This window comes from Lepisosteus oculatus, chromosome 6 (assembly GCF_040954835.1).
Source record: "Lepisosteus oculatus isolate fLepOcu1 chromosome 6, fLepOcu1.hap2, whole genome shotgun sequence".
NCBI classification, from domain to species: domain Eukaryota; kingdom Metazoa; phylum Chordata; class Actinopteri; order Semionotiformes; family Lepisosteidae; genus Lepisosteus; species Lepisosteus oculatus.
In genome coordinates, this window is record NC_090701.1 from 1,477,722 (window position 1) to 1,499,036 (window position 21,315).

The 21,315-nt window shown below is 42.1% G+C and overlaps 1 protein-coding gene across 8 annotated transcripts in view; it reads right to left on the minus strand.

Annotated features, from left to right (window-relative positions):
• LOC107078318 (early endosome antigen 1-like) overlaps positions 1 to 21,301 on the minus strand; it is a 153,322-nt gene extending 132,021 nt beyond the window's left edge. For 5 of the 8 annotated variants that reach the window (XM_069190853.1, XM_069190856.1, XM_069190855.1 and 2 more), the window contains exons 1-4: positions 20,472 to 21,229; positions 17,077 to 17,226; positions 11,622 to 11,753; positions 1,356 to 1,426 (exon numbers count right to left, since the gene is read on the minus strand). In XM_069190853.1, the coding sequence (XP_069046954.1) occupies positions 1,356 to 1,426; positions 11,622 to 11,753; positions 17,077 to 17,226; positions 20,472 to 20,735 (617 nt within the window). In that variant the 5' untranslated portion in view covers positions 20,736 to 21,229. The other 3 variants (XM_069190851.1, XM_069190850.1, XM_069190854.1) reach the window with 3 other exon arrangements.
• Between the last annotated feature and the right edge of the window lie 14 nt (positions 21,302 to 21,315).

The following is a 21,315-nucleotide window of genomic DNA, read 5'->3' on the forward strand; positions in this document are numbered from 1 at the left end:
TAACCGTGTTAGTAAAACATGATTTAAGAATTTAAGAATGGAGCCTAAATGTCTTTTACATTAAAATCTCAAAAAGTAACTACATTACCCTTTTTGCTCTTTTTAAATTTGTAAATACATTTATTTTTTACTGGAAATGGAATTTTTAAATTGAAAGCTGCAGAGGATCAGATGTGTTTCTTCAGGAATATATTTATCTATCATATAACAAATTAATTTTCCTTGAATATTTAAAATCCCTAAAGTTTATTATTATTATTTACGTAAATACACTGGCCCTTTCGGTCAGCTAAGCATCTATTTTTACGTGAGCAGCATAAAAAGACAAAGCAGCACATAAGCAACCACCTATATATTACTTTGCATCCCTGATTATAAGTTGAAGTTTATACTTTTATTCAATTCTAGATCTTATCGGCAACAAGTAATCTGCATCTTTCATGTAACGTTTTGGTAATCCATCAGTATTAGATTTATTTCCTACATTACTTTAGGTCAATGCACTAGGGGCCTAGAGGCGGCCAGGAGTCAAAATCAGGGCAAGAGCACTCAGGCAAATGTGATTTTACCAGCTCACTGTAGTACTTTTCAATAGGTAGATGAATTATATTGCAGCTAAGGCCACATATCAAAGAATCAAGCAGTACAGTTAATATAAAGGTTAATGTTTCTGTATCAAAATCCTGGAGTTCAGGAACAACTCACTAGAGGAATCATTCTAGAGGGTACGCAGACATCAGTTTGACCAGGAAGGTACACAGATTTTAAAAACCAGCCCCTTTAAAAGTCATTTAAGACATCACTTAACACATGGAGGCACCTACTCCAAACTGAGTACTTTCATGGGATTCTGTGCCTTTTCCTTTATTTCAGCTGCTGGAAATAGGAAAAGTTTCTAAATCTGCGGCAATATTTACCAGACACCAGTATGGTCTGCAAACGGTCGTTAAAGACTAGAGGAACAGTGAAAATTGCAGAGGTGTTGATTAAAACAGAATGTAGTACTTTCCCCAATAGCTGGTAATAAGACAACTAACTGGATTGCAAACAATCTATACAACTACACAGATGTAGCAAGATAGTAAGAGTTAAGTTCCGCAGCCAATAAGAATGAAGTGTAGCGGATGTGAAAGCAAAGACTTACTGCAATAAAGGCTTAAAGTGCAAATCCCAGAAATCACCTGAGACGTTTTCTGAATAGTCAAAATAAAACAAGCGGCAACAACAACATGGTACGAATAGGTGTGCCTACAGAATTAAGAAAAATAGGGAGAACGGAGGCAATAAATAAATACGTGAAAGGACAGGACACAAAAGAGCCAAAAAAGAGAAGAAAATCATGTAGTTGCACTTACATGCTTACAAGATGACCAGCTGGTCCCACGATTTGCTCCGTTGGAACTGTCCTGAGGGTAAGTGACGAAAACTAAGACAAGAAAAGAAATAACATTGTACATTATGAGTTCAACACTACTTGTCTGCTTTATGATATGTTTCAGGTATTTCTTTGAGTGTAGCGTTATTCTTAAATATTTAACAACTTTGTTACAAACTGCCGTGCTCTACATCAGATGCTTGATGTAACCTGAATGTATTGTATATGAGAGGACAGAAATGCTGTCAAACTGGTTTTGCCTTTCAATGCTGATGTTCTGTTAGGAGGAAACACCTGACACGAACGTGTATTCAGGCAAGTTCCTGTTGTTCAAATGACTTTATTACTTTGTCCCCTGATCCCAGGAAGTCTGCACCACCTGTTCTCAAACTCCTATGTGGCCCAGTGTCTTCGGATTTGTTTTTTGCATCCAAGGTCTGGTTTACATAGCTGGTCTAATTATTTAATTCACTTAAGAACTGTAAGTCATAGAACAGGCCTTTAAAGAAGCAAATGTTTTGAGTAATTAACGGTAAAAGATCTTCAGAAAAACTGAGTGCACATCTGGCAAGAAAATAACTAGGTCGGTTGTTTAACGAACTCAAGTGTTACAAACTTTTATTTCGGAATTGAAATACCAGTAACTAACCAAATCAGCAAAAGATACTTTTGCTTGTTTTCTTCCACAACTAAGCCTCTTCAAATTCCACACAGATGTGCACACTTGACAGTTTACGCACAAAACGCCACGCTCACAGAATCATAATGGTTTGCTGTAGACATGAAGCAAGTCACCCCTTTCACAAGAGCTAGTCCACGCTTAAGACCTGAATGAAAACGTCTGGAGCAAGCGCAGGAGCGTGCGCTCTTCGGGACTCTTCCCCTGGAGAGCGAAAGCCAGCGCATAGGCCGGCGAGCGATGACCTGCCCCGACAGAAACAGGCACTGAAGGAGTGTCGGCTTCACGGACATCAGGGCCAGGGCGAAAGGCAGGAACACGGAGCGGGCAAAACCAGGAAAGATCAAATCCATGTCGAGAAACAGAACCGGGAATGCCACCTGGGAAATTGTCTTACAGTGAACAAAGGCGGTGCACAGGTCTTTTGCAGACTTTGCTGCATGTCTGAAGGCCAAAAGAAATGTTTTTTTTTTTTTTTAAAGGGGAGGGGCTGTGGACGTGCTGGTCCCCTGCTTCCTCTGGATTGAAATAGTGATGACGCTGGCGAAGTGCAGAGCAGTGGGCACTTCAGACAGTGGAGCGGGGCACTCAAGGAAGAGGAAATCAATTTGGATGTTAATTACTCACAGGTCATGTCACTGTGGCAGCAGAAGGGGCATTTTTCAATGACCTGCTTCAGGTGCTCAGCTTAGTGTATTCATTTTTCACGTCAGACTGATTTTAGTCATGTTTGTTTTTTTCTAACTGCATTTCCTAAATTCAGAACCCAGAGCTACTTTGAACGCAAAGACCCAGAAACAGATATATAGTACATCTCCCTGCTATCAAGCATATGAGGGGAGAAACACAGGAAGGGGTTGGGGTACATTTTCAGAAGATAGGAACGCATCCATTAAAAGATGCTGAATATTTTATGTGTGATCCTGAAATAAATGGCTGTTTTTCTGTTTTTTTCATCGCCTTAACTGATTTGTAGGTCAATTGCTACAAAGGCTTCATCCAAGCACGAGACAATAACACAAACACTACTGTGATACATAGGCTATTCGTTAGAGCATTCCTCATTTTTCCAAATGCTGCTCTTAAAATTGGATGTTACTTTGGTTATTAATCCACCAGGAAACTTACACAGACTGAAAAAGTCAATCCCTTTCAAGCAGACAGAGGATATCATTCTGGATATCTGAACAGTCACAGACTATTAATGTTCTACTCCAACAAGTTAAAAGAACTGAATATTTTTAACCTTGAACAGAGAAGACTACAATGCTTGATCCTGATTTAACCACCCAGAAATCCTCAAAGGCATCAACAAAGTCAACTCGAAGGACTCCCTTGGAACCAGCACTCAAATGTGAACCGGAGGACACAAGGGGCAGCTGAGGGGAAGTATTTATAACTGAGAACAGGAGGTACGTTTTAGAAGATGGGCTGTGGGAGTGTAAAAGACCATAGACAATACCCAGGAAATGCCAGGCTGAGATCTTCGGATCTGTTCGATGCTAAAAGCCTAACATATTAGATAAGTCGAAGGGTCTCCTTCTGCCTGTGCACCTTCTTATGTTAAGACTATTAACTGGCAGTAGTTTATTCTTGTAATACAATCGTCTTCAGTTCATTATCAGTGCATTAATGTGAACATACAATACAAAGTCCTTCACGTTCCCACTACTGCAGCGCTATTCTCGTTCATGAGGACTTGCATACTACTTGAGTACTTGACACAAAATGATTTAATTCGCCTGAAAGAATCGATTCACTTTCGAGAGAATTTAAATATCAAAAGCTTGAGCAATCTAGACTCTGTGGTCAATTGTTTTTCCCCCAGAAATGCTCTAATCAAAATCAAATTATTTGAAAAGATTATAATTCTTTGCTGTAAATAAGGTGTTCTAGTTCAAAAATTAAAATGGACTTAAATCATCTCAAGCTCCAGAAATATGTTAATTTTAATTAAATAAGAAATGATGTGTCAGTCACCACGTCTTCAGTTCCTTCGCTAAGATAATCAACACAGGTCTTTAAATAGTTACATAACAACAATGTCAAATCTTTAACAAGATGCTTTTCAAACAAATCCTACATCTCAGCTGAAATTCTTAGTCTGAAAAGATCATACAAATTCATGATCGCTCATACAATTTCAAATTACAATCTCTGTAAAATGAAAACCACTTCAAATAGTTGGAAAGCAATGAGCAAAATCAGTTCACTTAATAAGGGGTTCTGAAAATCAATTATGCCATGTGTAGCCATGGAGTAAATAGAGGCACTCTAGTGTCAAACAAATACAGAGCCCAGAATCGGAGAGAAGCAATCTGTACACTAAGCCAATTAACATAGTGGAAGCTGTGCTAAAGGGAAATTTGATAATTCGACGTGCGTTGTTTAAAGCTGGTGTTCATAGGAACTAACTGTGGATCTCACAAAAGAAAGCACGAGAGGAATTAGATGGCAGCTGAAAAACAATAACAGCAATTAAGCAAACCGAATTTGAGCCCAGCTGCTTAAAAGACTAAATGGAAAGGTTGATTAGGAGATTTAGTGAGATACCAATTATACACTGTGGCTGCAAAAGAAACGCTGCTGGCCACATTTGAGAAACAGTGGCTGAAATGATCAGAAACTCAATAAAACCACACTGTTTGAATTTCCAAGCAGGCTGCTTGAAAATGTGTTGTTGCTCATTAATGAGCCATGGTCTTTAAAATTATACTTAATGCTGCAGTGCTATGAAAAATTAACTTATAAGACTTGTTCTTGGGCTCTTTCGCTTTAATCTCTTTAAAAATCTTTCCGGCCCACTGAAGAAGGAAAAATATAACTTGCCTGGTGCAAAAATAAAGCACCAATGCATAATGCATTAATTTAATGTTAGCTTTAATGTGTGATTTATTATTTATCACCCCCCCCAACCCTGTTCACCACGATCTCAGCCTGGCCCCGAATTTAATGACAGCAAGTCTTGATTTTAAACATACCTTAACAAAATGCAGTGCTGAGACACTTGTATTCCAATTAATGACTTCAGTCTGTCAATCTGGGCCATGTTAGTGACCACAACAGCTGTCATGATGGAATCCCATAGGCAGTATGTGGGCCCACAAATTAACCACTTATGGGGGGAAGAAAAAAAAAAATCACACAAATCATAATGTGAAGAAGGACACCAGACGCTGGACACTGTAAAGGGAGTAAATGGAAGACAGTTCACTCCCTGCACCCCAACAGGAGCATATCACCGCTGAGCGCCTTTGGTCCTGAAAACCCACACCACTGGAACAGCGACTCCGTAACAGTTCAGAAGTGCCGGGACAGTGATTGATCCGACGACACTTTCCGCTGGCACTGGCTTCGTTACCTTAAACGGGGACGGAGAAGTCCAGCCGTCCTGCAGGTTTGACAGAGGAGCTGGAGCTTTCATCCAAACAGCTACTTCAATCAAGCAATTAAGACCAGGGGTCACGCAGGGGTTGGAGCTGCCGATCCCGAAACTCAACGACAACAAGAAAAACATTCGAGCCCGTGTGTAGTCAGCTTGAAAAAGACTGTGTTGTCATATCACGTAACATGACAAAGAAAACTTTAAAATCAGTGAGCATGACAATCGGAATCTAGACAAATAAAACACTAGACTATTCCCGATATCTGAATTTCCACCTCATGATGTATGCAAATGACTAAAAGAAGTTCAAACACCCTCTATTCTCTAACCGTTTCTTCCAATTCGTGTCCCGGGGGAGGTGGGGTCTATCCCAGCAAGCAACAGATGGAAGGCAGGATACATCCTGGGTCGCAGGCCACACACAGGCATGGCCACACTCACAGCACTAGCCAGAGCACCCACAGCCAGCCCCCGCTAACACGGGGACATACTGTCCACACTCCTCACAGACAGCACCCCAGGTCTGGAACCGGACCAGGGGCCCCAGCTCTGCCAGGCAGCAATGTCCTGCTTAGTCATCTGCAAATCTCATGAGGTGGAAATTCAGATGTCAGGAATACTCTAGTTTTTAGTTTGTATACATTCCGTGAGATCGTCATGCTTACTGTCTTTAAAGTTCACCACTGCACTGCCCTCCTATAAACATAAACAGTTTCATTGTCTGGAGGACAAAAAGGGGATTAAAAGCAATAAAAAACATGCATAAGCTAAGCAATGAATCAACCGGATGAATGAATCAAACAACAAATTATTATTTAGTGAAAACAAATAGTGATTAATGCTGCTTTTCTCACACATCTTTTAGCGATTTAGGATAATGGTGGGGGCGGTGTGGTGGCTCTGTGGCTCAGGATCTGCGCCTGTGGCTAGAAGGTTGCCGGTTCAAATCCCATGGCCAGCAGAGGAATCCTACTCCGTTGGGCCACTGAGCAAGGCACTTAACCCCAAGTGCTCCAGGGGCGCTGTACAATGGCTGACCCTGCGCTCTGACCCCCAGCTGCTCCCCACTGTGTGCCTGTGTGTCTCATGGAGAGCAAGCTGGGGTTTGCGAAAAGACAAATTCCTAATGCTAGAAATTGTATATGGCCAATAAAGTGATCTTATCTTAATGAGCTTTTATCATTACAACCACAGCAAACTAACTTCCTAAGAGAATGACTGAAGATGCCTGAATGCGCCAGCAGTGTTACAGAGCTCTTGCTATGCAGTATGGGCAGTAAGCCTGTGCAGACAGGGAAAGACCACAGTCCACTCCATTGCGTGTATTCAGCATGCAAGGACAACAACACCGGGTTTTCCACAGTGCAGTTGAATCAAAAGACCAGCAGCTGCTCTCCAATAGCAATGCTATTCATTCACCTTCTCAATCCAACACTAACTAGCGATTTCCATGTTCCTTTACAACATGATACCCCATTTCCTATTCTGGGCCATCCTGGATGAGATTCAGGCTGCTTTGTCCTTCAGCACATGACGCCGAATGCATTGTGATCCTCAGTCTGGAAAATGACCCATTCTTTCCCACAAGGAAAACTGTGCATTATCTCATAAAGCACAGCCAAAATCTAAACAAGTCTGACGGAAAAATGGAACAAAGAAAAACTTCTATTGCTGTAGGAACCAAAAAAACAGCTCACAACTAAATACCTCAAATAATCTTGGGTTTTGATCCTACAAGATCCTACTACATGGTAGTCACAATTACATTATCAAACGTTACACCACTTGTGCATTTGGGCAGAAAAAATCCTTATAATGATAAGCATTTCATGTCACTCATGTATCAATTTCCTTTTTAGAGTAAGAGTATTTGGAGCAAGCTTATTTAACTAACATAACATACAGTATGGGACATCCTCACCCTCTGTCCTGATGTATTAACATAGGTTTAAGGTGGCACACAAGTACATATGTAAGTTTGCCCTTATTGCTGACCTTACAATGCACTTAGTATCTTGTACTTGAATAATGCTGTCTCTGCTACTACAAGCAATTTATTCTAACTAACGACTGTCAGGCGCTCATAAATCAGTATTAGATCTTTTTTTTACTGAGCTGGTGACTTTTACTTAACACAGAGACCACATACAAAATCCTAACCTTACATTGGCACATTTATTGATTTTAATTAGTCTAATTAGTTCATTATTTTAAAAAGCAAACAGGACATTTATTATACAGCTCTACGGCAGTGGCATATGATTAGGGACTTATTATGGTAATGAAGCTGATCAATTATCGCCCAAAGGGAAGTCATTAACAAGTGCACAAACACAGCTCCAGCACTCACGCCTACTCAGATCCCCCCCCACCTGCACAAACACTTAGTTGAGAAGCAGTGCGCTCCGCTTTCCCACGTGACTACACTGGCCTGTATAGCGTCCACGTCGCTGACAGAGGTGGGGAAGCCCGTTTCTCCTGCTTCTGCTATCGGCCTGATTTTAAACCCATGAGTAGCCAGCAGCTGACAGGGCAGACAGTATACCATTTAATCCAGATGTGAAGCTGAAAGCTAAAATACTCAGATTGTTGTGTTCTGCAAATAGTTTTAAGGCATAGCAGCTTTAAGCAATTTATTCCTTAATACAAGCCTTTCTGCTTTTTTGAGTCTGACATCAATTCATCCGTACTGGTTTTGCAAGCGAGCAGTTTTCTGCGATACTGTTTATTCTAGTTATAAAGCAGCTAGATAGGCCCCAAGGCATATCTTTTTCTTTAGTGCCTCTCTTATGCATGGGCGTCTGACCCTTGGAGAGACTCAACATCAGTATCCTGTTCACATCATTGTAGTACACTCACATTCAGACTAAAGCGTGTGCAGGTGTTATTCTAGATGTTATGTTCGATATTAAACAATTCTGCCATTTCTCTTCTAGGTTTCTCAGGTTCACAGCAGCCAGATGAATTAAAACACAGCAGCAGCTCCCAAGTACAGCAGCTGGTCAGCCTTGACTGGAACACTCAACTGCTCAAGACTGCTCAAAACTCGTGTATCCAGGCTCTTTACACATTTACTCTTTGCAAGTGATCTGCAAGACTTGTTATATTTTGCCCTCCAGAAGCAGGTTTGGCCATCCCATTAAAAAATTCCTGCAAATATGCTAACTGGGTGTAGGTTGATCAGAACCCACCGCTTTGAGGACTCTTTTCGGTGTGTTTTTTCGGTGGGGCAGTTAGCTTGACTGGGAAGAAGAGCACACAATGACGAATCCCACAGAAGGCATGTGGGACATAAATTAGATAAATGTCAGATGGAAATCACATTAACTGATCAAAGGGTACCGCCAAAAAGCCAAATGATGTTAATTACAGGAAATAAAAAGGAAAAAGGTCTCCTTGACCCGAACTCAGATTTGCCCATGTTAGTCCTGTTAAGCACATTAGAAAAGTTATAAGCTAAAAGAGGCAATCTAGACCGCCCAGTACATCCAGTGTTGTCATAGCCTATCAGAACTGATCTACGGAGGCAATCCAGTGGGGAAGAGGTCTGTGTGTCTCCTGAAGTACCTTTGGTCCTCAGTTTGAAACGTTTTTCCCCTTAGATGGCACTGAGTCCTCCTGTTTCACTGGTTGAAGACTCTGAAGGGGCGGGTCTTTGTAGTTTTGAGCACTTCTGTCTGTTTGGGATACTGGGTTAGGGTTAGGGTTAGGGTTAGGGTTAGGGTTAGGGTTAGGGTGATCAAGTCAGGACGAAATTCTTCAACATATTCTAGAAATTAGAGATGGAGTGACGATTAATAAAACCAGCTCCACTGGGGTTCTCCAGGACCAAGGCTGGAATCTCGAGTGGTAGACCTATATCTCCAGCGGTATATTGGGTTCTTCTTAATTAAAATCATGCTTTACAACTGTATGTGGTTTACAATAGTGCTCCAGGTGCTGTTTGTAGCCTTCATTATGGTTGCGGCCTTCAGCTAAATGATTTCACTTATCTGGCCATTAAGCACCAGAACCTCCCCCACATCCACTTCACACAAGTGTTCATACTGGTGCTGCCCATTTCCTTTCCAGTTATACGGTGAAGCAACTACATGACACTGACAAGGCACAAGTTCCGCAAAAGGCAATGACAGATAATGGCAAAAGCTGAACAAGTTTAAATGGTAAACAAAGCTCTACACTGTAGCACCATGGTTTTGAATATACAGTGCCTTGCGAAAGTATTCGGCCCCCTTGAACTTTTCAACCTTTTTCCACATTTCAGGCTTCAAACATAAAGATATAAATTTTTTATTTTATGTGAAGAATCACCAACAAGTGGGACACAATTGTGAAGTGGAACGAAATCTATTGGATTTTTGAAACTTTTTTAACTAATAAAAAAATGAAAAGTGGGGCGTGCAAAATTATTCGGCCCCTTTACTTTCAGTGCAGCAAACTCACTCCAGAAGTTCAGCGAGGATCTCTGAATGATCCAATGTTGTCCTAAATGACTGATGGTGATAAATAGAATCCACCTGTGTGTAATCAAGTCTCTGTATAAATGCACCTCCTCTGTGATAGTCTCAAGGTTCTGTTGAAAGCGCAGAGAGCATCATGAAGACCAAGGAACACACCAGGCAGGTCCGTAATACTGTTGTGGAGAAGTTTAAAGCCGGATTTGGATACAAAAAGATTTCCCAAGCTTCAAACATCCCAAGGAGCACTGTGCAAGCGATAATCTTGAAATGGAAGGAGTATCAGACCACTGCAAATCTACCAAGACCTGGCCGTCCCTCTAAACTTTCAGCTCAGACAAGGAGAAGACTGATCAGAGATGCAGCCAAGAGGCCCATGATCACTCTGGATGAACTGCAGAGAACTACAGCTGAGGTGGGAGAGTCTGTCCATAGGACAACAATCAGTCTTACACTGCACAAATCTGGCCTTTATGGAAGAGTGGCAAGAAGAAAGCCATTTCTCAAAGATATCCATAAAAAGTCTCGTCTAACGTTTGCCACAAGCCACCTGGGAGACACCCCAAACATGTGGAAGAAGGTGCTCTGGTCAGATGAAACCAAAATCGAACTTTTTGGCCACAATGCAAAACGATATGTTTGGCGTAAAAGCAACACAGCTCATCACCCTCAACACACCATCCCCACTGTCAAACATGGTGGTGGCAGCATCATGGTTTGGGCCTGCTTTTCTTCAGCAGGGACAGGGAAGATGGTTAAAATTGAGGGGAAGATGGATGCAGCCAAATACAGGACCATTCTGGATGAAAACCTGTTGGAGTCTGCAAAAGACCTGAAACTGGGACGGAGATTTATCTTCCAACAAGACAACGATCCCAAACATACAGCAAAATCTACAAAGGAATGGTTCACAAATAAACGTATCCAGGTGTTTGAATAGCCAAGTCAAAGTCCAGACCTGAATCCAATCGAGAATCTGTGGAAAGAGCTGAAAACTGCTGTTCACAAACGCTCTCCATCCAACCTCACTGAGCTCGAGCTGTTTTGCAAGGAAGAATGGGCAAGAATTTCAGTCTCTCGATGTGCAAAACTGATAGAGACATACCCCAAGCGACTTGCAGCTGTAATCGCAGCAAAAGGTGGCTCTACAAAGTATTAACGCAAGGGGGCCGAATAATTTTGCACGCCCCACTTTTCATTTTTTTATTAGTTAAAAAAGTTTCAAAAATCCAATAGATTTCGTTCCACTTCACAATTGTGTCCCACTTGTTGGTGATTCTTCACATAAAATAAAAAAATTATATCTTTATGTTTGAAGCCTGAAATGTGGCAAAAGGTTGAAAAGTTCAAGGGGGCCGAATACTTTCGCAAGGCACTGTATCTGGGGTAGGTCTTATCACCGTGGCATGAAGACCCCTGCTGACCAGTGAGGTCAAGTGGAAGGCAGCTGGCCCAAACCCTGTCTGTTAACGTTCAGCAGTTTGGCTGCATTTGCCGATTCGGTTTTTGGAGTGGAAACGGGCAAACGGTTTCACAACGAGATCAAAGGATGAGCAACGTATCTTGGTCATCAAAGGTTACACATCCAGGGTAACTTTTAAAATATCCAAATCTGAGAGAGAAGATTTCTGCTGCAAGTATTAACAACACTCTGTCACTGTACAGTCTGCTATCAACACTGTAAGAACAAAATGTTTATAATGGCATAAAAATGTCCTCACTCACTTCTAGCTTCTGCGCGCCTCGAGCTTGCTGCACTGCTCCCACAAGACTGTCAACGTCCAGCTTCATGTCCAGATTTTCTTCACGCAGGCTCTGGACAAGCTCCTCCAAGCCCTCCTTCTCCACGAGGACTCCCTGCAAAGCACGAGCTCTGGTTAACTGGACCCCGGTCTGCAACCGCGGAGATGTGTTAAAGTTACCGCGGTATAGTTTCACGGCTGATCTTCTGATCTCACTCCTTTGCTATACCCATGTACTCGATTCACTGGACTTTTCTCCAAATACATCTTCCCATGTGGTTTGTAACACCTGGGAAATGATGGAATATGCACCTGCTGGCCATCTGGAACTCTGCATGGATGTCACCTCTCTCCAATATTCATTTCATGCCATTATACTCAAGCTGCCACTTTCTGTGAAATAAGTACGGCGATAGCTAGAACCATAGCACCAAGGTTTCTCTTTTCCCTAGCAAATGTAAATAATTGACTGATTTAAAGATAATTAACGCAAAGCAGAGAGGAGCTAAATAAAGAATTTACATTTTTCCTTAACACTGTCCTACAATACTTGACCCTGGCCTTTTTAATTTTCAATATCAATTAACAAATTCCATATTAAGTCAGCAATTTGTAACTACAATAAATTATGCTCTCTAGGCCAGACATTAAAAAGGGAATAATAAAAAGAAAGAATTTATCTTTTTTTCATTTTACACTTAAAGGCAGCTCTTTCAAGCACATTTACTGTTTTATATACTGGAGTGGAAATCCTGAAAGACTTCAGCACTAGGATTAACGGAGAAACACAATTTAAGTATCCTTAAACAGCTATCATAAGCCAAAGATGAACAGCACAATAGTGCATTTATTTCCATGGCCTTCAGTGAAAAAATAATCAAAAGTATGCAGCTGAGCTTTTATAGAAAGCAGCAAAGTGAACTGATTTTTTTCAGCATTCAAGGTATTCAACAATCCCTGAACCACTCACTCCCTACAGTTCATCTTCATTACCAAAATTCAGCCTTCCATCCATAAAACATCAATCAACATCTCTCTTTAAGCAGTAACAAAACAGGCGAGCATAAAATGCCTTCAATAGAGTTCATGGCTACACCTGAGCAAAGTCGAGACATGGGCATGTAAATAAAGTAACAGTGTGTGTACAGACCCATACTGGCAATCATTAGGATCTTGATATTAAAATTACACTATTGGGATAGCTTACCCAAAAGCAAATAGAATGGGAAACATTTGTGTTAATGGATTTATATTAACTTCACATAAAAGAAAAAGCAGGGTATGCTTTGTAGTCAGTTCTTGCAAAAGGATCTCTTCAAAATATCTTGCGTAAGCAATCATAACCAAACAAACAAATACTGTTACACAACCATTGTTAATGTGCTTCAATTTTTGTTCTCCTATCCAAACCACCAGAATAAATAGGCTGGTAGTAATGTTCTTATGCTCTCCTGTAATCCTGTAACATTTCAATGAGTTTAAGATCAGGAAAATGGACAGCCCAGGATATCAATTTCAAAATCTTCTGTTCTTCTTTCTGATTTAATTTAGGCTTTATATTGTCCCACCAGTCTATAAACATAAAACTCTATTGCATTGCTTTTTAACAGTTTATGTGGGTTGGTCCCCTTTATAAGGGTTCCCTTCGTCTGAAGAAAGGTTTTTAAGCAATAACCATCTCATATTCATTGCTCTAAGATGTCTCCTCACTGTTTCCTCTGATGTGGTGCTATGGAATTCAGACATGAACTCAAATCATCAGTAACTTGGGGGCAGGTTATGAAACAATTAACCTGCAATAGAGATGGCACCCTGAAACAGCTCTGCACGCCAGAATTGAATATATATATATATCTCAAACAGCTGCTCTTGATTGCACTTTGCAAATATGAAAGGTCTTGCTTGCTCACTAGCAATGTTTCTGTTAGATGCAGAACTTTACCAAAACTGTATTTTTTGGACAAACTATCTAAAAGCCCTGCAACGACTGAACTGACATTAAAACACATGGTAATGTATCTGGCCGTTCAGCTTGTCCAAAGTCTCAGGGTACCCTTCCAAGTTCCTGCAGACACACCTCCATTCTGCCAAATGACCATCACAAGACCATCAATCCATACCTGCCTGCTGATGAACCCTTAAACCCACCAGCACAGACTGATTAGGATTTTGGGAAGGTTGGCGCTAGTTCAGACAAGAAGTAAAATCAGTGATGTTTAGCAACCACTCTGAAAGACTGGCACTGTTGGTCTGTCTTGGCCAAACTGTTACAGCCATTCCATTCCCAGTCACCAAGCATCAAGAGACAGGCTATTACAGAGTCTGTCCAAGAGAATCGTCTGCCAAGCAGGGCTATGGCCGCAGGTATGAATGAGAATTTAAACCTGTGTGTTTTTAGATTGGAAAATCTGAAGGTGCGTTCTGAGGGGAGTAATTGGAATTAATTAAACAAATGGTGTAAAGGGTGCTCTAGGATAGAATATGCTTTATGCAAGACTCGTGAGCAACTCGTGGGGTTGTGTCGAAGGGCCAGCAGCAATGACTTTCTCACGCAGTACAACAACACCCCAGTTCGCTCTCGCTCCTCAGATCCAGATTCCCCAACCAGCAGATCAGCGCAGACGTTAAAGCCGATTCAACGTCATCGACAGAGAATCATCAACCTTAAAATGGCTACGCTTCCTTAAGCAAAGCAGTGCGGTCCGGGGTCCCTCCCCGAGCAAGGGCCTGGGCGCCCCGCTCCTCCCCGGAGCTGGCTCTTCCGGGGCGGAGCCGCGGGATTCCCGCAGGAAGCTCGCGGGGCCCGGGTGCAGTGCGGCTTCAGCAGCTCACAGGCGTTCGTGGCGCCCTGATCAGAGCCATCCACCGCCTGCGTTTCCTGAAAAGACTGGCCGCTGGCTTGTACAAGCCTAGGCTACAAGCTGCAAACGCACAGAAACGGCCTCAGCTGTAACTGAGACATGATGTTAGTGACAGAACCCAGTGTTCATCATATAAGCAGGAACAGAAGCTGTGAAAATGGCACACATTCATAATTCATTATGTGCGCGAATGCAAATAACACATTAAAACAGGTGACCAACTGTGCACAAAGATCATATTTTTAAGTTTTCTGCACTATATGCCTGAGCTTCTGCCTGCTCCAGTACTTACTCAGACTTAGCTCCATCACGCTGCCAGACTCTAAAGCGTACAGTCTGGGCATGAAATTGTACTGTACGTGACACTGTGCGCTTTATCAGTACCAGACAGCACCTAACTGCCAGCACAGCTATTATTCTATACTAAACCCTCTTTGCGTAGTTCTTCAACATCAATAACCCAGGACAGTACTGAATTATTTAATGTGGTGATTAATCAATTATTAAAAGTGTCTGTCAAAACACCCACAGAAGAGACACTTGCTTGCCCACAGTTAAAATCAAATGCAAAAACAAAATGAGGTAACATAAGATGTCTAACACACTAATGCCTTGGAGATCTAAAGCTTACACACCCCTTACAAACAATTCTTATTAAACAGCTACAGTTTAATAAGAATTGTTAAACTGATACAGTACTTTTTAATTAGAAAGTGTTTTTGTTCACTCCCACAATTACAAAAGTGTAGAATTCTCAGGAGTTTCTCAGCCTGACGCTTCTATGGTACAGCACATTATATATAGCCAACAGCATGCCAAAAAAGTAAAAAAATTGATAGAGAAAAACCTCAATTCTTTAAAGGGTGTGGAATTCATTTTATAAAATGCCACTCTTACCTTAAACGTTTTGAATGCATAAGGAGCAACCTAGCAAATTACTGGTTTCATTGCCTAAGATATCTCAGCTGGAAAAAAACAAACCTTCTCCAGGTCCTTAAAGCAATTCCAACAAACATCCCTATGCCTGCTGCAAGCAAATGTATGCAGACAGCTATTCACACACATTTTTGATGACTACCATTTCAAAACCATGAGGCAAAAAGACGTGACTGTCATAAAACTCCATTTTCGGTATTGTGTGGCATGATTGCGAAAATGTCTTTTCACATACATTATTAAAGGCAGCATTAGAAACAGCAGTGCTAGACAGAAGAACTTAAAGTGAGCACATCACAAAAAAACAGCTAAACACGTAAGAAACAAAATTTATTTCTCCAAGGCAATTAAAAGTTCCACCCAACACTCTGGAAAAAGTAGGCTACCACCTCAAAGCAAGATTTCAAATGTGAGTGGAGAGGAAAGGAAAGGATTGCTTATACTCAGAACACAAGAACAGTCGGATCCAGCGGCTACTCATTTACTTAAGCCAACGGACATTTCCTGTACGTCTACAGACTAATTTACTGGTGGATTGTTTTTTTAGATAAGATTACAGAGCGGGAATATCCACCTTATTGAAATAATGTTCTTTCCCTGCCCAGGCAGATGAAGAAACAAAAACAGATAATATTGCTAAATTGTACATCTACTGACCTCCCTTATGCAGGAGGGAGGGACTTCAGCGACGTGATTGCAACAGCACTCACTTATATGAGTCAATTTGACACTTATACAAGGTAAGAATAGAAATGAATGGCTGAAATCCAAGGAACGCAGAGCGTTTTATGGCCGAGACTGTAGAGCCTGTTGTCTTTGTCACCAAAGGTCAAAGCCTAGGCAGAGCTGTCTTAACACTGAGATGTCTTAATTAACCTTGGAAACAGAAGAATGCCTTCAGCTTGAACATCAGCAGAACAGACAGAAGCAAACGCTCAGGAAGTAAGAGGCAAGGACGTGAAGACATTGAAACGCTTGAACATCTGGAGGAATACAGCATAATGATATTAAGCACATCAGGGGGAAACCAGTCAATAGAATTTGTGGATCTCACTTCACTAACCACATGGGTATTTCCAGCTTAACTGGAGGAATGGGATGTAAATGTATATTTTCTTGATGCATTTTTCAGGTAAACAAATGCCGTGCTTTTCTTTTTTATAAACTATGGACTTACATGAGTCTGAGTAATTCTTTTTTTTTTTCCTTTTCAAGGAAGATGAAGCGTAATTCTTTTTGGAATTACCAGCTTTAGAAACTTTTACGAGCCCTCGCTCAGCACATGAAAACCTGTTGTCATTGCTGGAAAATGGAATTACAAATCCACATGTGGACAAGGTGGTGGCCAGAGGAACTGGTCTTCCCCGTCATGCCCCTCATTTCAAGTCTTCCCTTCCGCAGGAATCAAGCGGATGAGATGCCAGAACACAACAGGCATCAAGCGTTTATTAAGAAGCACTGTGTCTGGAGCACAAGCCTCTCTAAACAGAGGGAAACGAAAGGCGTTCAGCGTCACACCACACAAAACATTTGCATCCTGCAAGACTTTGGTTGAAATATACAATCTCTCAACAGTTTAAAGGCAAACTCAGGGAGCCCAACTGAAGGAGCAGGACAAAGGAAGGGAGAAGGACATCTTACCTTAACCAGCCGGTCAGCAGCTTGAATTCTAGCCTCCAAAAGGGCTACTTTGTCATTAGCTTCTTTTTCAAGATCTTCCACCGTCTGGACCAAGACTTGATTTTGATCACTAAGATCATTGACGTAGGAATGAAGAATCCGCACTTTCATCTACAAAAAGAGGCACATGTGAGCTATAAAAAAGGAGTGGAAGCATCTTGTTGCCAGCCTCAAGCGCCAGTTTCTGAAAAGATACAAATCACAGAGACCATTTTGGACACATTTGTCTCTTACTCCTTTTGAAAAATCCACTTCCTGTCTATCCAGCAAAGTGATTCAAAAGATCTCTGTTGGTAAGAAAACTTTCCAAGGAACTTGACAAACAGTTTTAGAGAGTTTGGGCTCCCCCCCCCGATCACTTTTATCCTCATCAGTAGCAGTATCACAAACCAGCCTTACACACAGCATTGGGTGAAACACGGAGTCAGCCTGCCATCGGTCAAGAAGAGCAGCCTTTTCTTTTGCTAAAGTTCAGATTTGCAGGCTGTTGTCAAGTGAGATTTCCTTCCCAGGAGCCACACTGTTCCCCACATTGAAAACTCTGCAGTTGCGTCACTCCCTGTAGCTGTGTGGGCCTGGAGGCAGTGGGGCTCTTTCTTTGTATCCTTATACAGCTCAACACTGTTTTAGGCAGCAGTTCATTTGTACAGAACACATTAATTTATAATGTATGACCTGCATTATGTACCCATCTTTATTTCCATAATTATTTCCATCAAATACATTTCCAAAAATGTTATTCCTTTCTTTAACTTTAATAAATTTGGACAGCAAATCTAGACTTAGTTCACAAGGACGTCTCTTGCGCATTAAACACTTAGCCATCCTAGCAAGAAGAAGTTGGTATTTCAAGTGCATGATGCAGAGACACAGGGTTTCAGCAAGTGCCAAGATGGCTCTGGCACAGTCCGGATCTGTGAAACACTTTGGTCTGCCTTCTTCAGTTCACCTCCGTTTGCTCATTCCAGCTCCTTCCACAGTCCACCGGCAGCACCTGCCTGTGCACAGTGTTGTGGGAGTATGGAAGGGGCTACCCAGCCACGTGGTTGAAGTGGGTACTCTGTTTTCTGTCCAGAAGGAGCTGGATCAATAGTTTATTAGACACCAAAGAAGTGGCCTCCTCCCGTTCGCAACCTTTCTTATGTTCTTGGGTCAAGAGGGAAAAACCGAACGCGCGGCCGCAGAAAGGTTTGCTTTGAATGAACAAAAAGGACATTTGAAAGAAAAATATGCGAAGGCAGCCAAGTCAGGAATAATAACACAGAACCGTAACAATAAGACATGACGAATAGTCGCGTACATCTTCATGAATACAAAGAAAGACTACATTTCATTTATCAGCATTCTCATTCACTGTAATTTAATATGAAAATATGCCCTTCTTGGCATGATGAATAAATACTTAAATTTATTGCAGTGTAATCTTATTTGTGCATCATATTGATTTCTAATTTCTTTTTTATTATAAATTTACAAAATGTTCACATATCCCACCCTTTCGCATAACCTTAGTTCCAACAAGGTGAAATGTGACATTTTACTGTAATCTACCACACAACAGCGAAAACCATTCCAAAATTTCAAAATGCGCTTCCTTTGTGTGCTGATCCGAGGTTACGTTCACCTTATACTATTAAGTCAAGAATCAAGATGCGACACCGTCATTTCATATTCTGCGGGCTGTTTATGTTGGCATTTACCTTCGAAATCTGAAATGCAGTGTGGGGTTTATCTGATACACCTCTTAAGCTGTACAGGAAAGACAGGAGATACAATTTCGAGTTCATTGCTCTGAATTATGCAAGAAACAGCAGTACCGTTTCTAGATCTTCATGGACTCCTGATGGCAAAGGCTGATATTTTCAGAGACCTGCTGTTTATCATATGGTAACCTTGAAAGTTTACCCTACATCCCAGAGGCATAACCTCATTAAGTGAAGCCCAAAGCACTAAACCTTATTTCTTAAATCTCGTTAATGTACTTTTGAACTACAGCTTGAAATCTCAGTTATCTACAAGATTCCTAATGAGAATAAAATGATTAGAAGCATTTTTATTTATTCTGATTTATGGACGTAAGGTGGAAACAAATTAATCTGCAAAACATGAAAGCTATAATTCATCTATGCACATGGTGTTTTATAATTAGTTTCAACAACCATTCTACAAAAAAAGCTGCTGCTTGGCAAGCCTGAAGCAATACTTTGAGTCTCCTCAGACTGTAAAGTCTCCTAGACATCTGTAAAGTGCTTTGTGGCAGTATTGTGAAAAGCACTATTGCAAACAAAATAACAATTTGTATTTTAACCATGTGGTAATCTTTAATGTAAGTATTATGTGCATTCATAAAGTTACATTAAACAGTCACTAAAGACTTTGTTAATGTTTTCCAGGTCTTCAGACCAACAATACTGCAGGATGTTATTGCTGCTCTTGAGCCGGTCCTAAGAGGAGTGATCAGGTGTTGTACACACCACACATGCTGGAATGACTGGTACTGACGGTTCAAAAACTACGAGGTGTGCGAGTGTGAGTTAGAGACTACAAGGGACCAGTATGAACTCATCAACATCCCCGAAGGGGACCAGGTTCAACTTCTCAAAATCCTCAAAGTCAACCCAGCATACTTCTTCAGAACCAACTGTGAAAGCAGAGGACCCCAACGAAAACTACGCGGAAATGCTCTCAAGAGGGAGGTCAGGAGGCACTGGGGGTGTGGAACAAGCTCTCCAGCCATGTCGCTGAAGCCGACAGCTGGATGAGTGAGATCCTGGGACCAATTCACAACTAGACACCAAGTTGTTGATGGGGCCGATGGCGTGCCCTTCTAACTGTACGTTCACATGCCACAGCTTTGAAAATCAGTATGAAGCGGACTTAACATTTTAAATCAAAGACACCCAAGAACGAATACTCAGCTCTGGAGACGTTGTCATGATGATGACGAAAATGACACTTTAAAGGCTGCAAACAAGAGCTACTGTGCAGCACCTCTGTCGGCGCAGTGGAGCAGAGAAACCTTCCAGGTGAGATGTCTGTGCTTCAGATATGGGGGGTCGGCGTGACAGCACGCCGTACGTCGCCACGCAATTACGTATGACGCACCCGCTGCGGCTCACCTGTGGCGCTCTTCTTTAAAGGCGGAAAACAGACGGGCAGTTTTGCAAAAGAAGCAGGAATTTCACCATTCAATCCCCCTTTCTTTCTTTTTTTTTATTTCGCCTCTCGTTTTCTCGGGCGAATCAGGAAAACTTCAATGGTATTGCCCCGTCCATCTTGAGGTCTAAGTCAGGTGGGCATCCTGTGTAACAGCTCCCGGCGGCCCCGAAACAGGACGGCCCTGTATGAATACGTACCCGCAGCGCGTCTTCGCGGCTCCCACCTCGGTGCTCGGACTCCAGGCGCCTCAGCTTGTCCTCGTACAGCCCCTTGAACTCCTGCAGCAGGAGCCTCGTGTTCCGGGTGATGGGCCCACTGCAGACCCCGCCGTCGCCCCCAGCCCCGGCCGGAGCCGGCGGCGCGGCGGCTGAGTGTCCGGGCTTTGACAGCGCGGCACCGGGGCGGTCCACTGAGCTGCCCGGGCCCTGGAGGTTTAACTGAGAGCTGCCAATACGAGCCATGTAACTGCCAGACCAGAGCACAGACTGCAGACCTGGTTTTGCGTCCGTATCTCATTCGATTTGCACCTCCAGCTACAGACATGGACCACTCTCCTTGGGCTTGGGTGTTCGTGTTGTGCACTGATTGAAGTTAGCCGCCAGTGATGTGCGCTCTGTCACACGGATACATGAAATCGCTGCTCCAAGTTACCGCAAAAAAAAAAACAAAGTCAAAAGTATTAAGTAAGAAAACTGTGTTGCTTACACGTTCAAGAAAAATAGACTGGTAGTTGCGATTTATTTTACCTATTCTAGCTCAGGTCCAGACCTTTTCATATCACTTTTCATTGAAAGTGCCCAAGCCAAGCAGGACTGTACAGTAAACTCCGTTAAACCGATCAACAACCAAGCCGTAGCTATGGGTCAACCTAGCTCGTTACCTTTATCCCACCCACCACCTGCTATACTACTGGTTGACGTGCAGGCACCTCAACCGATTGTTGAACACAATTGGCTCTTACTTTCCAAACAGGGTCGTTTATAAACAAGCTTGGTTGAGGTTCACTCACACTCCGCCCCTTCTCGCCTGCCGCTGAGATTT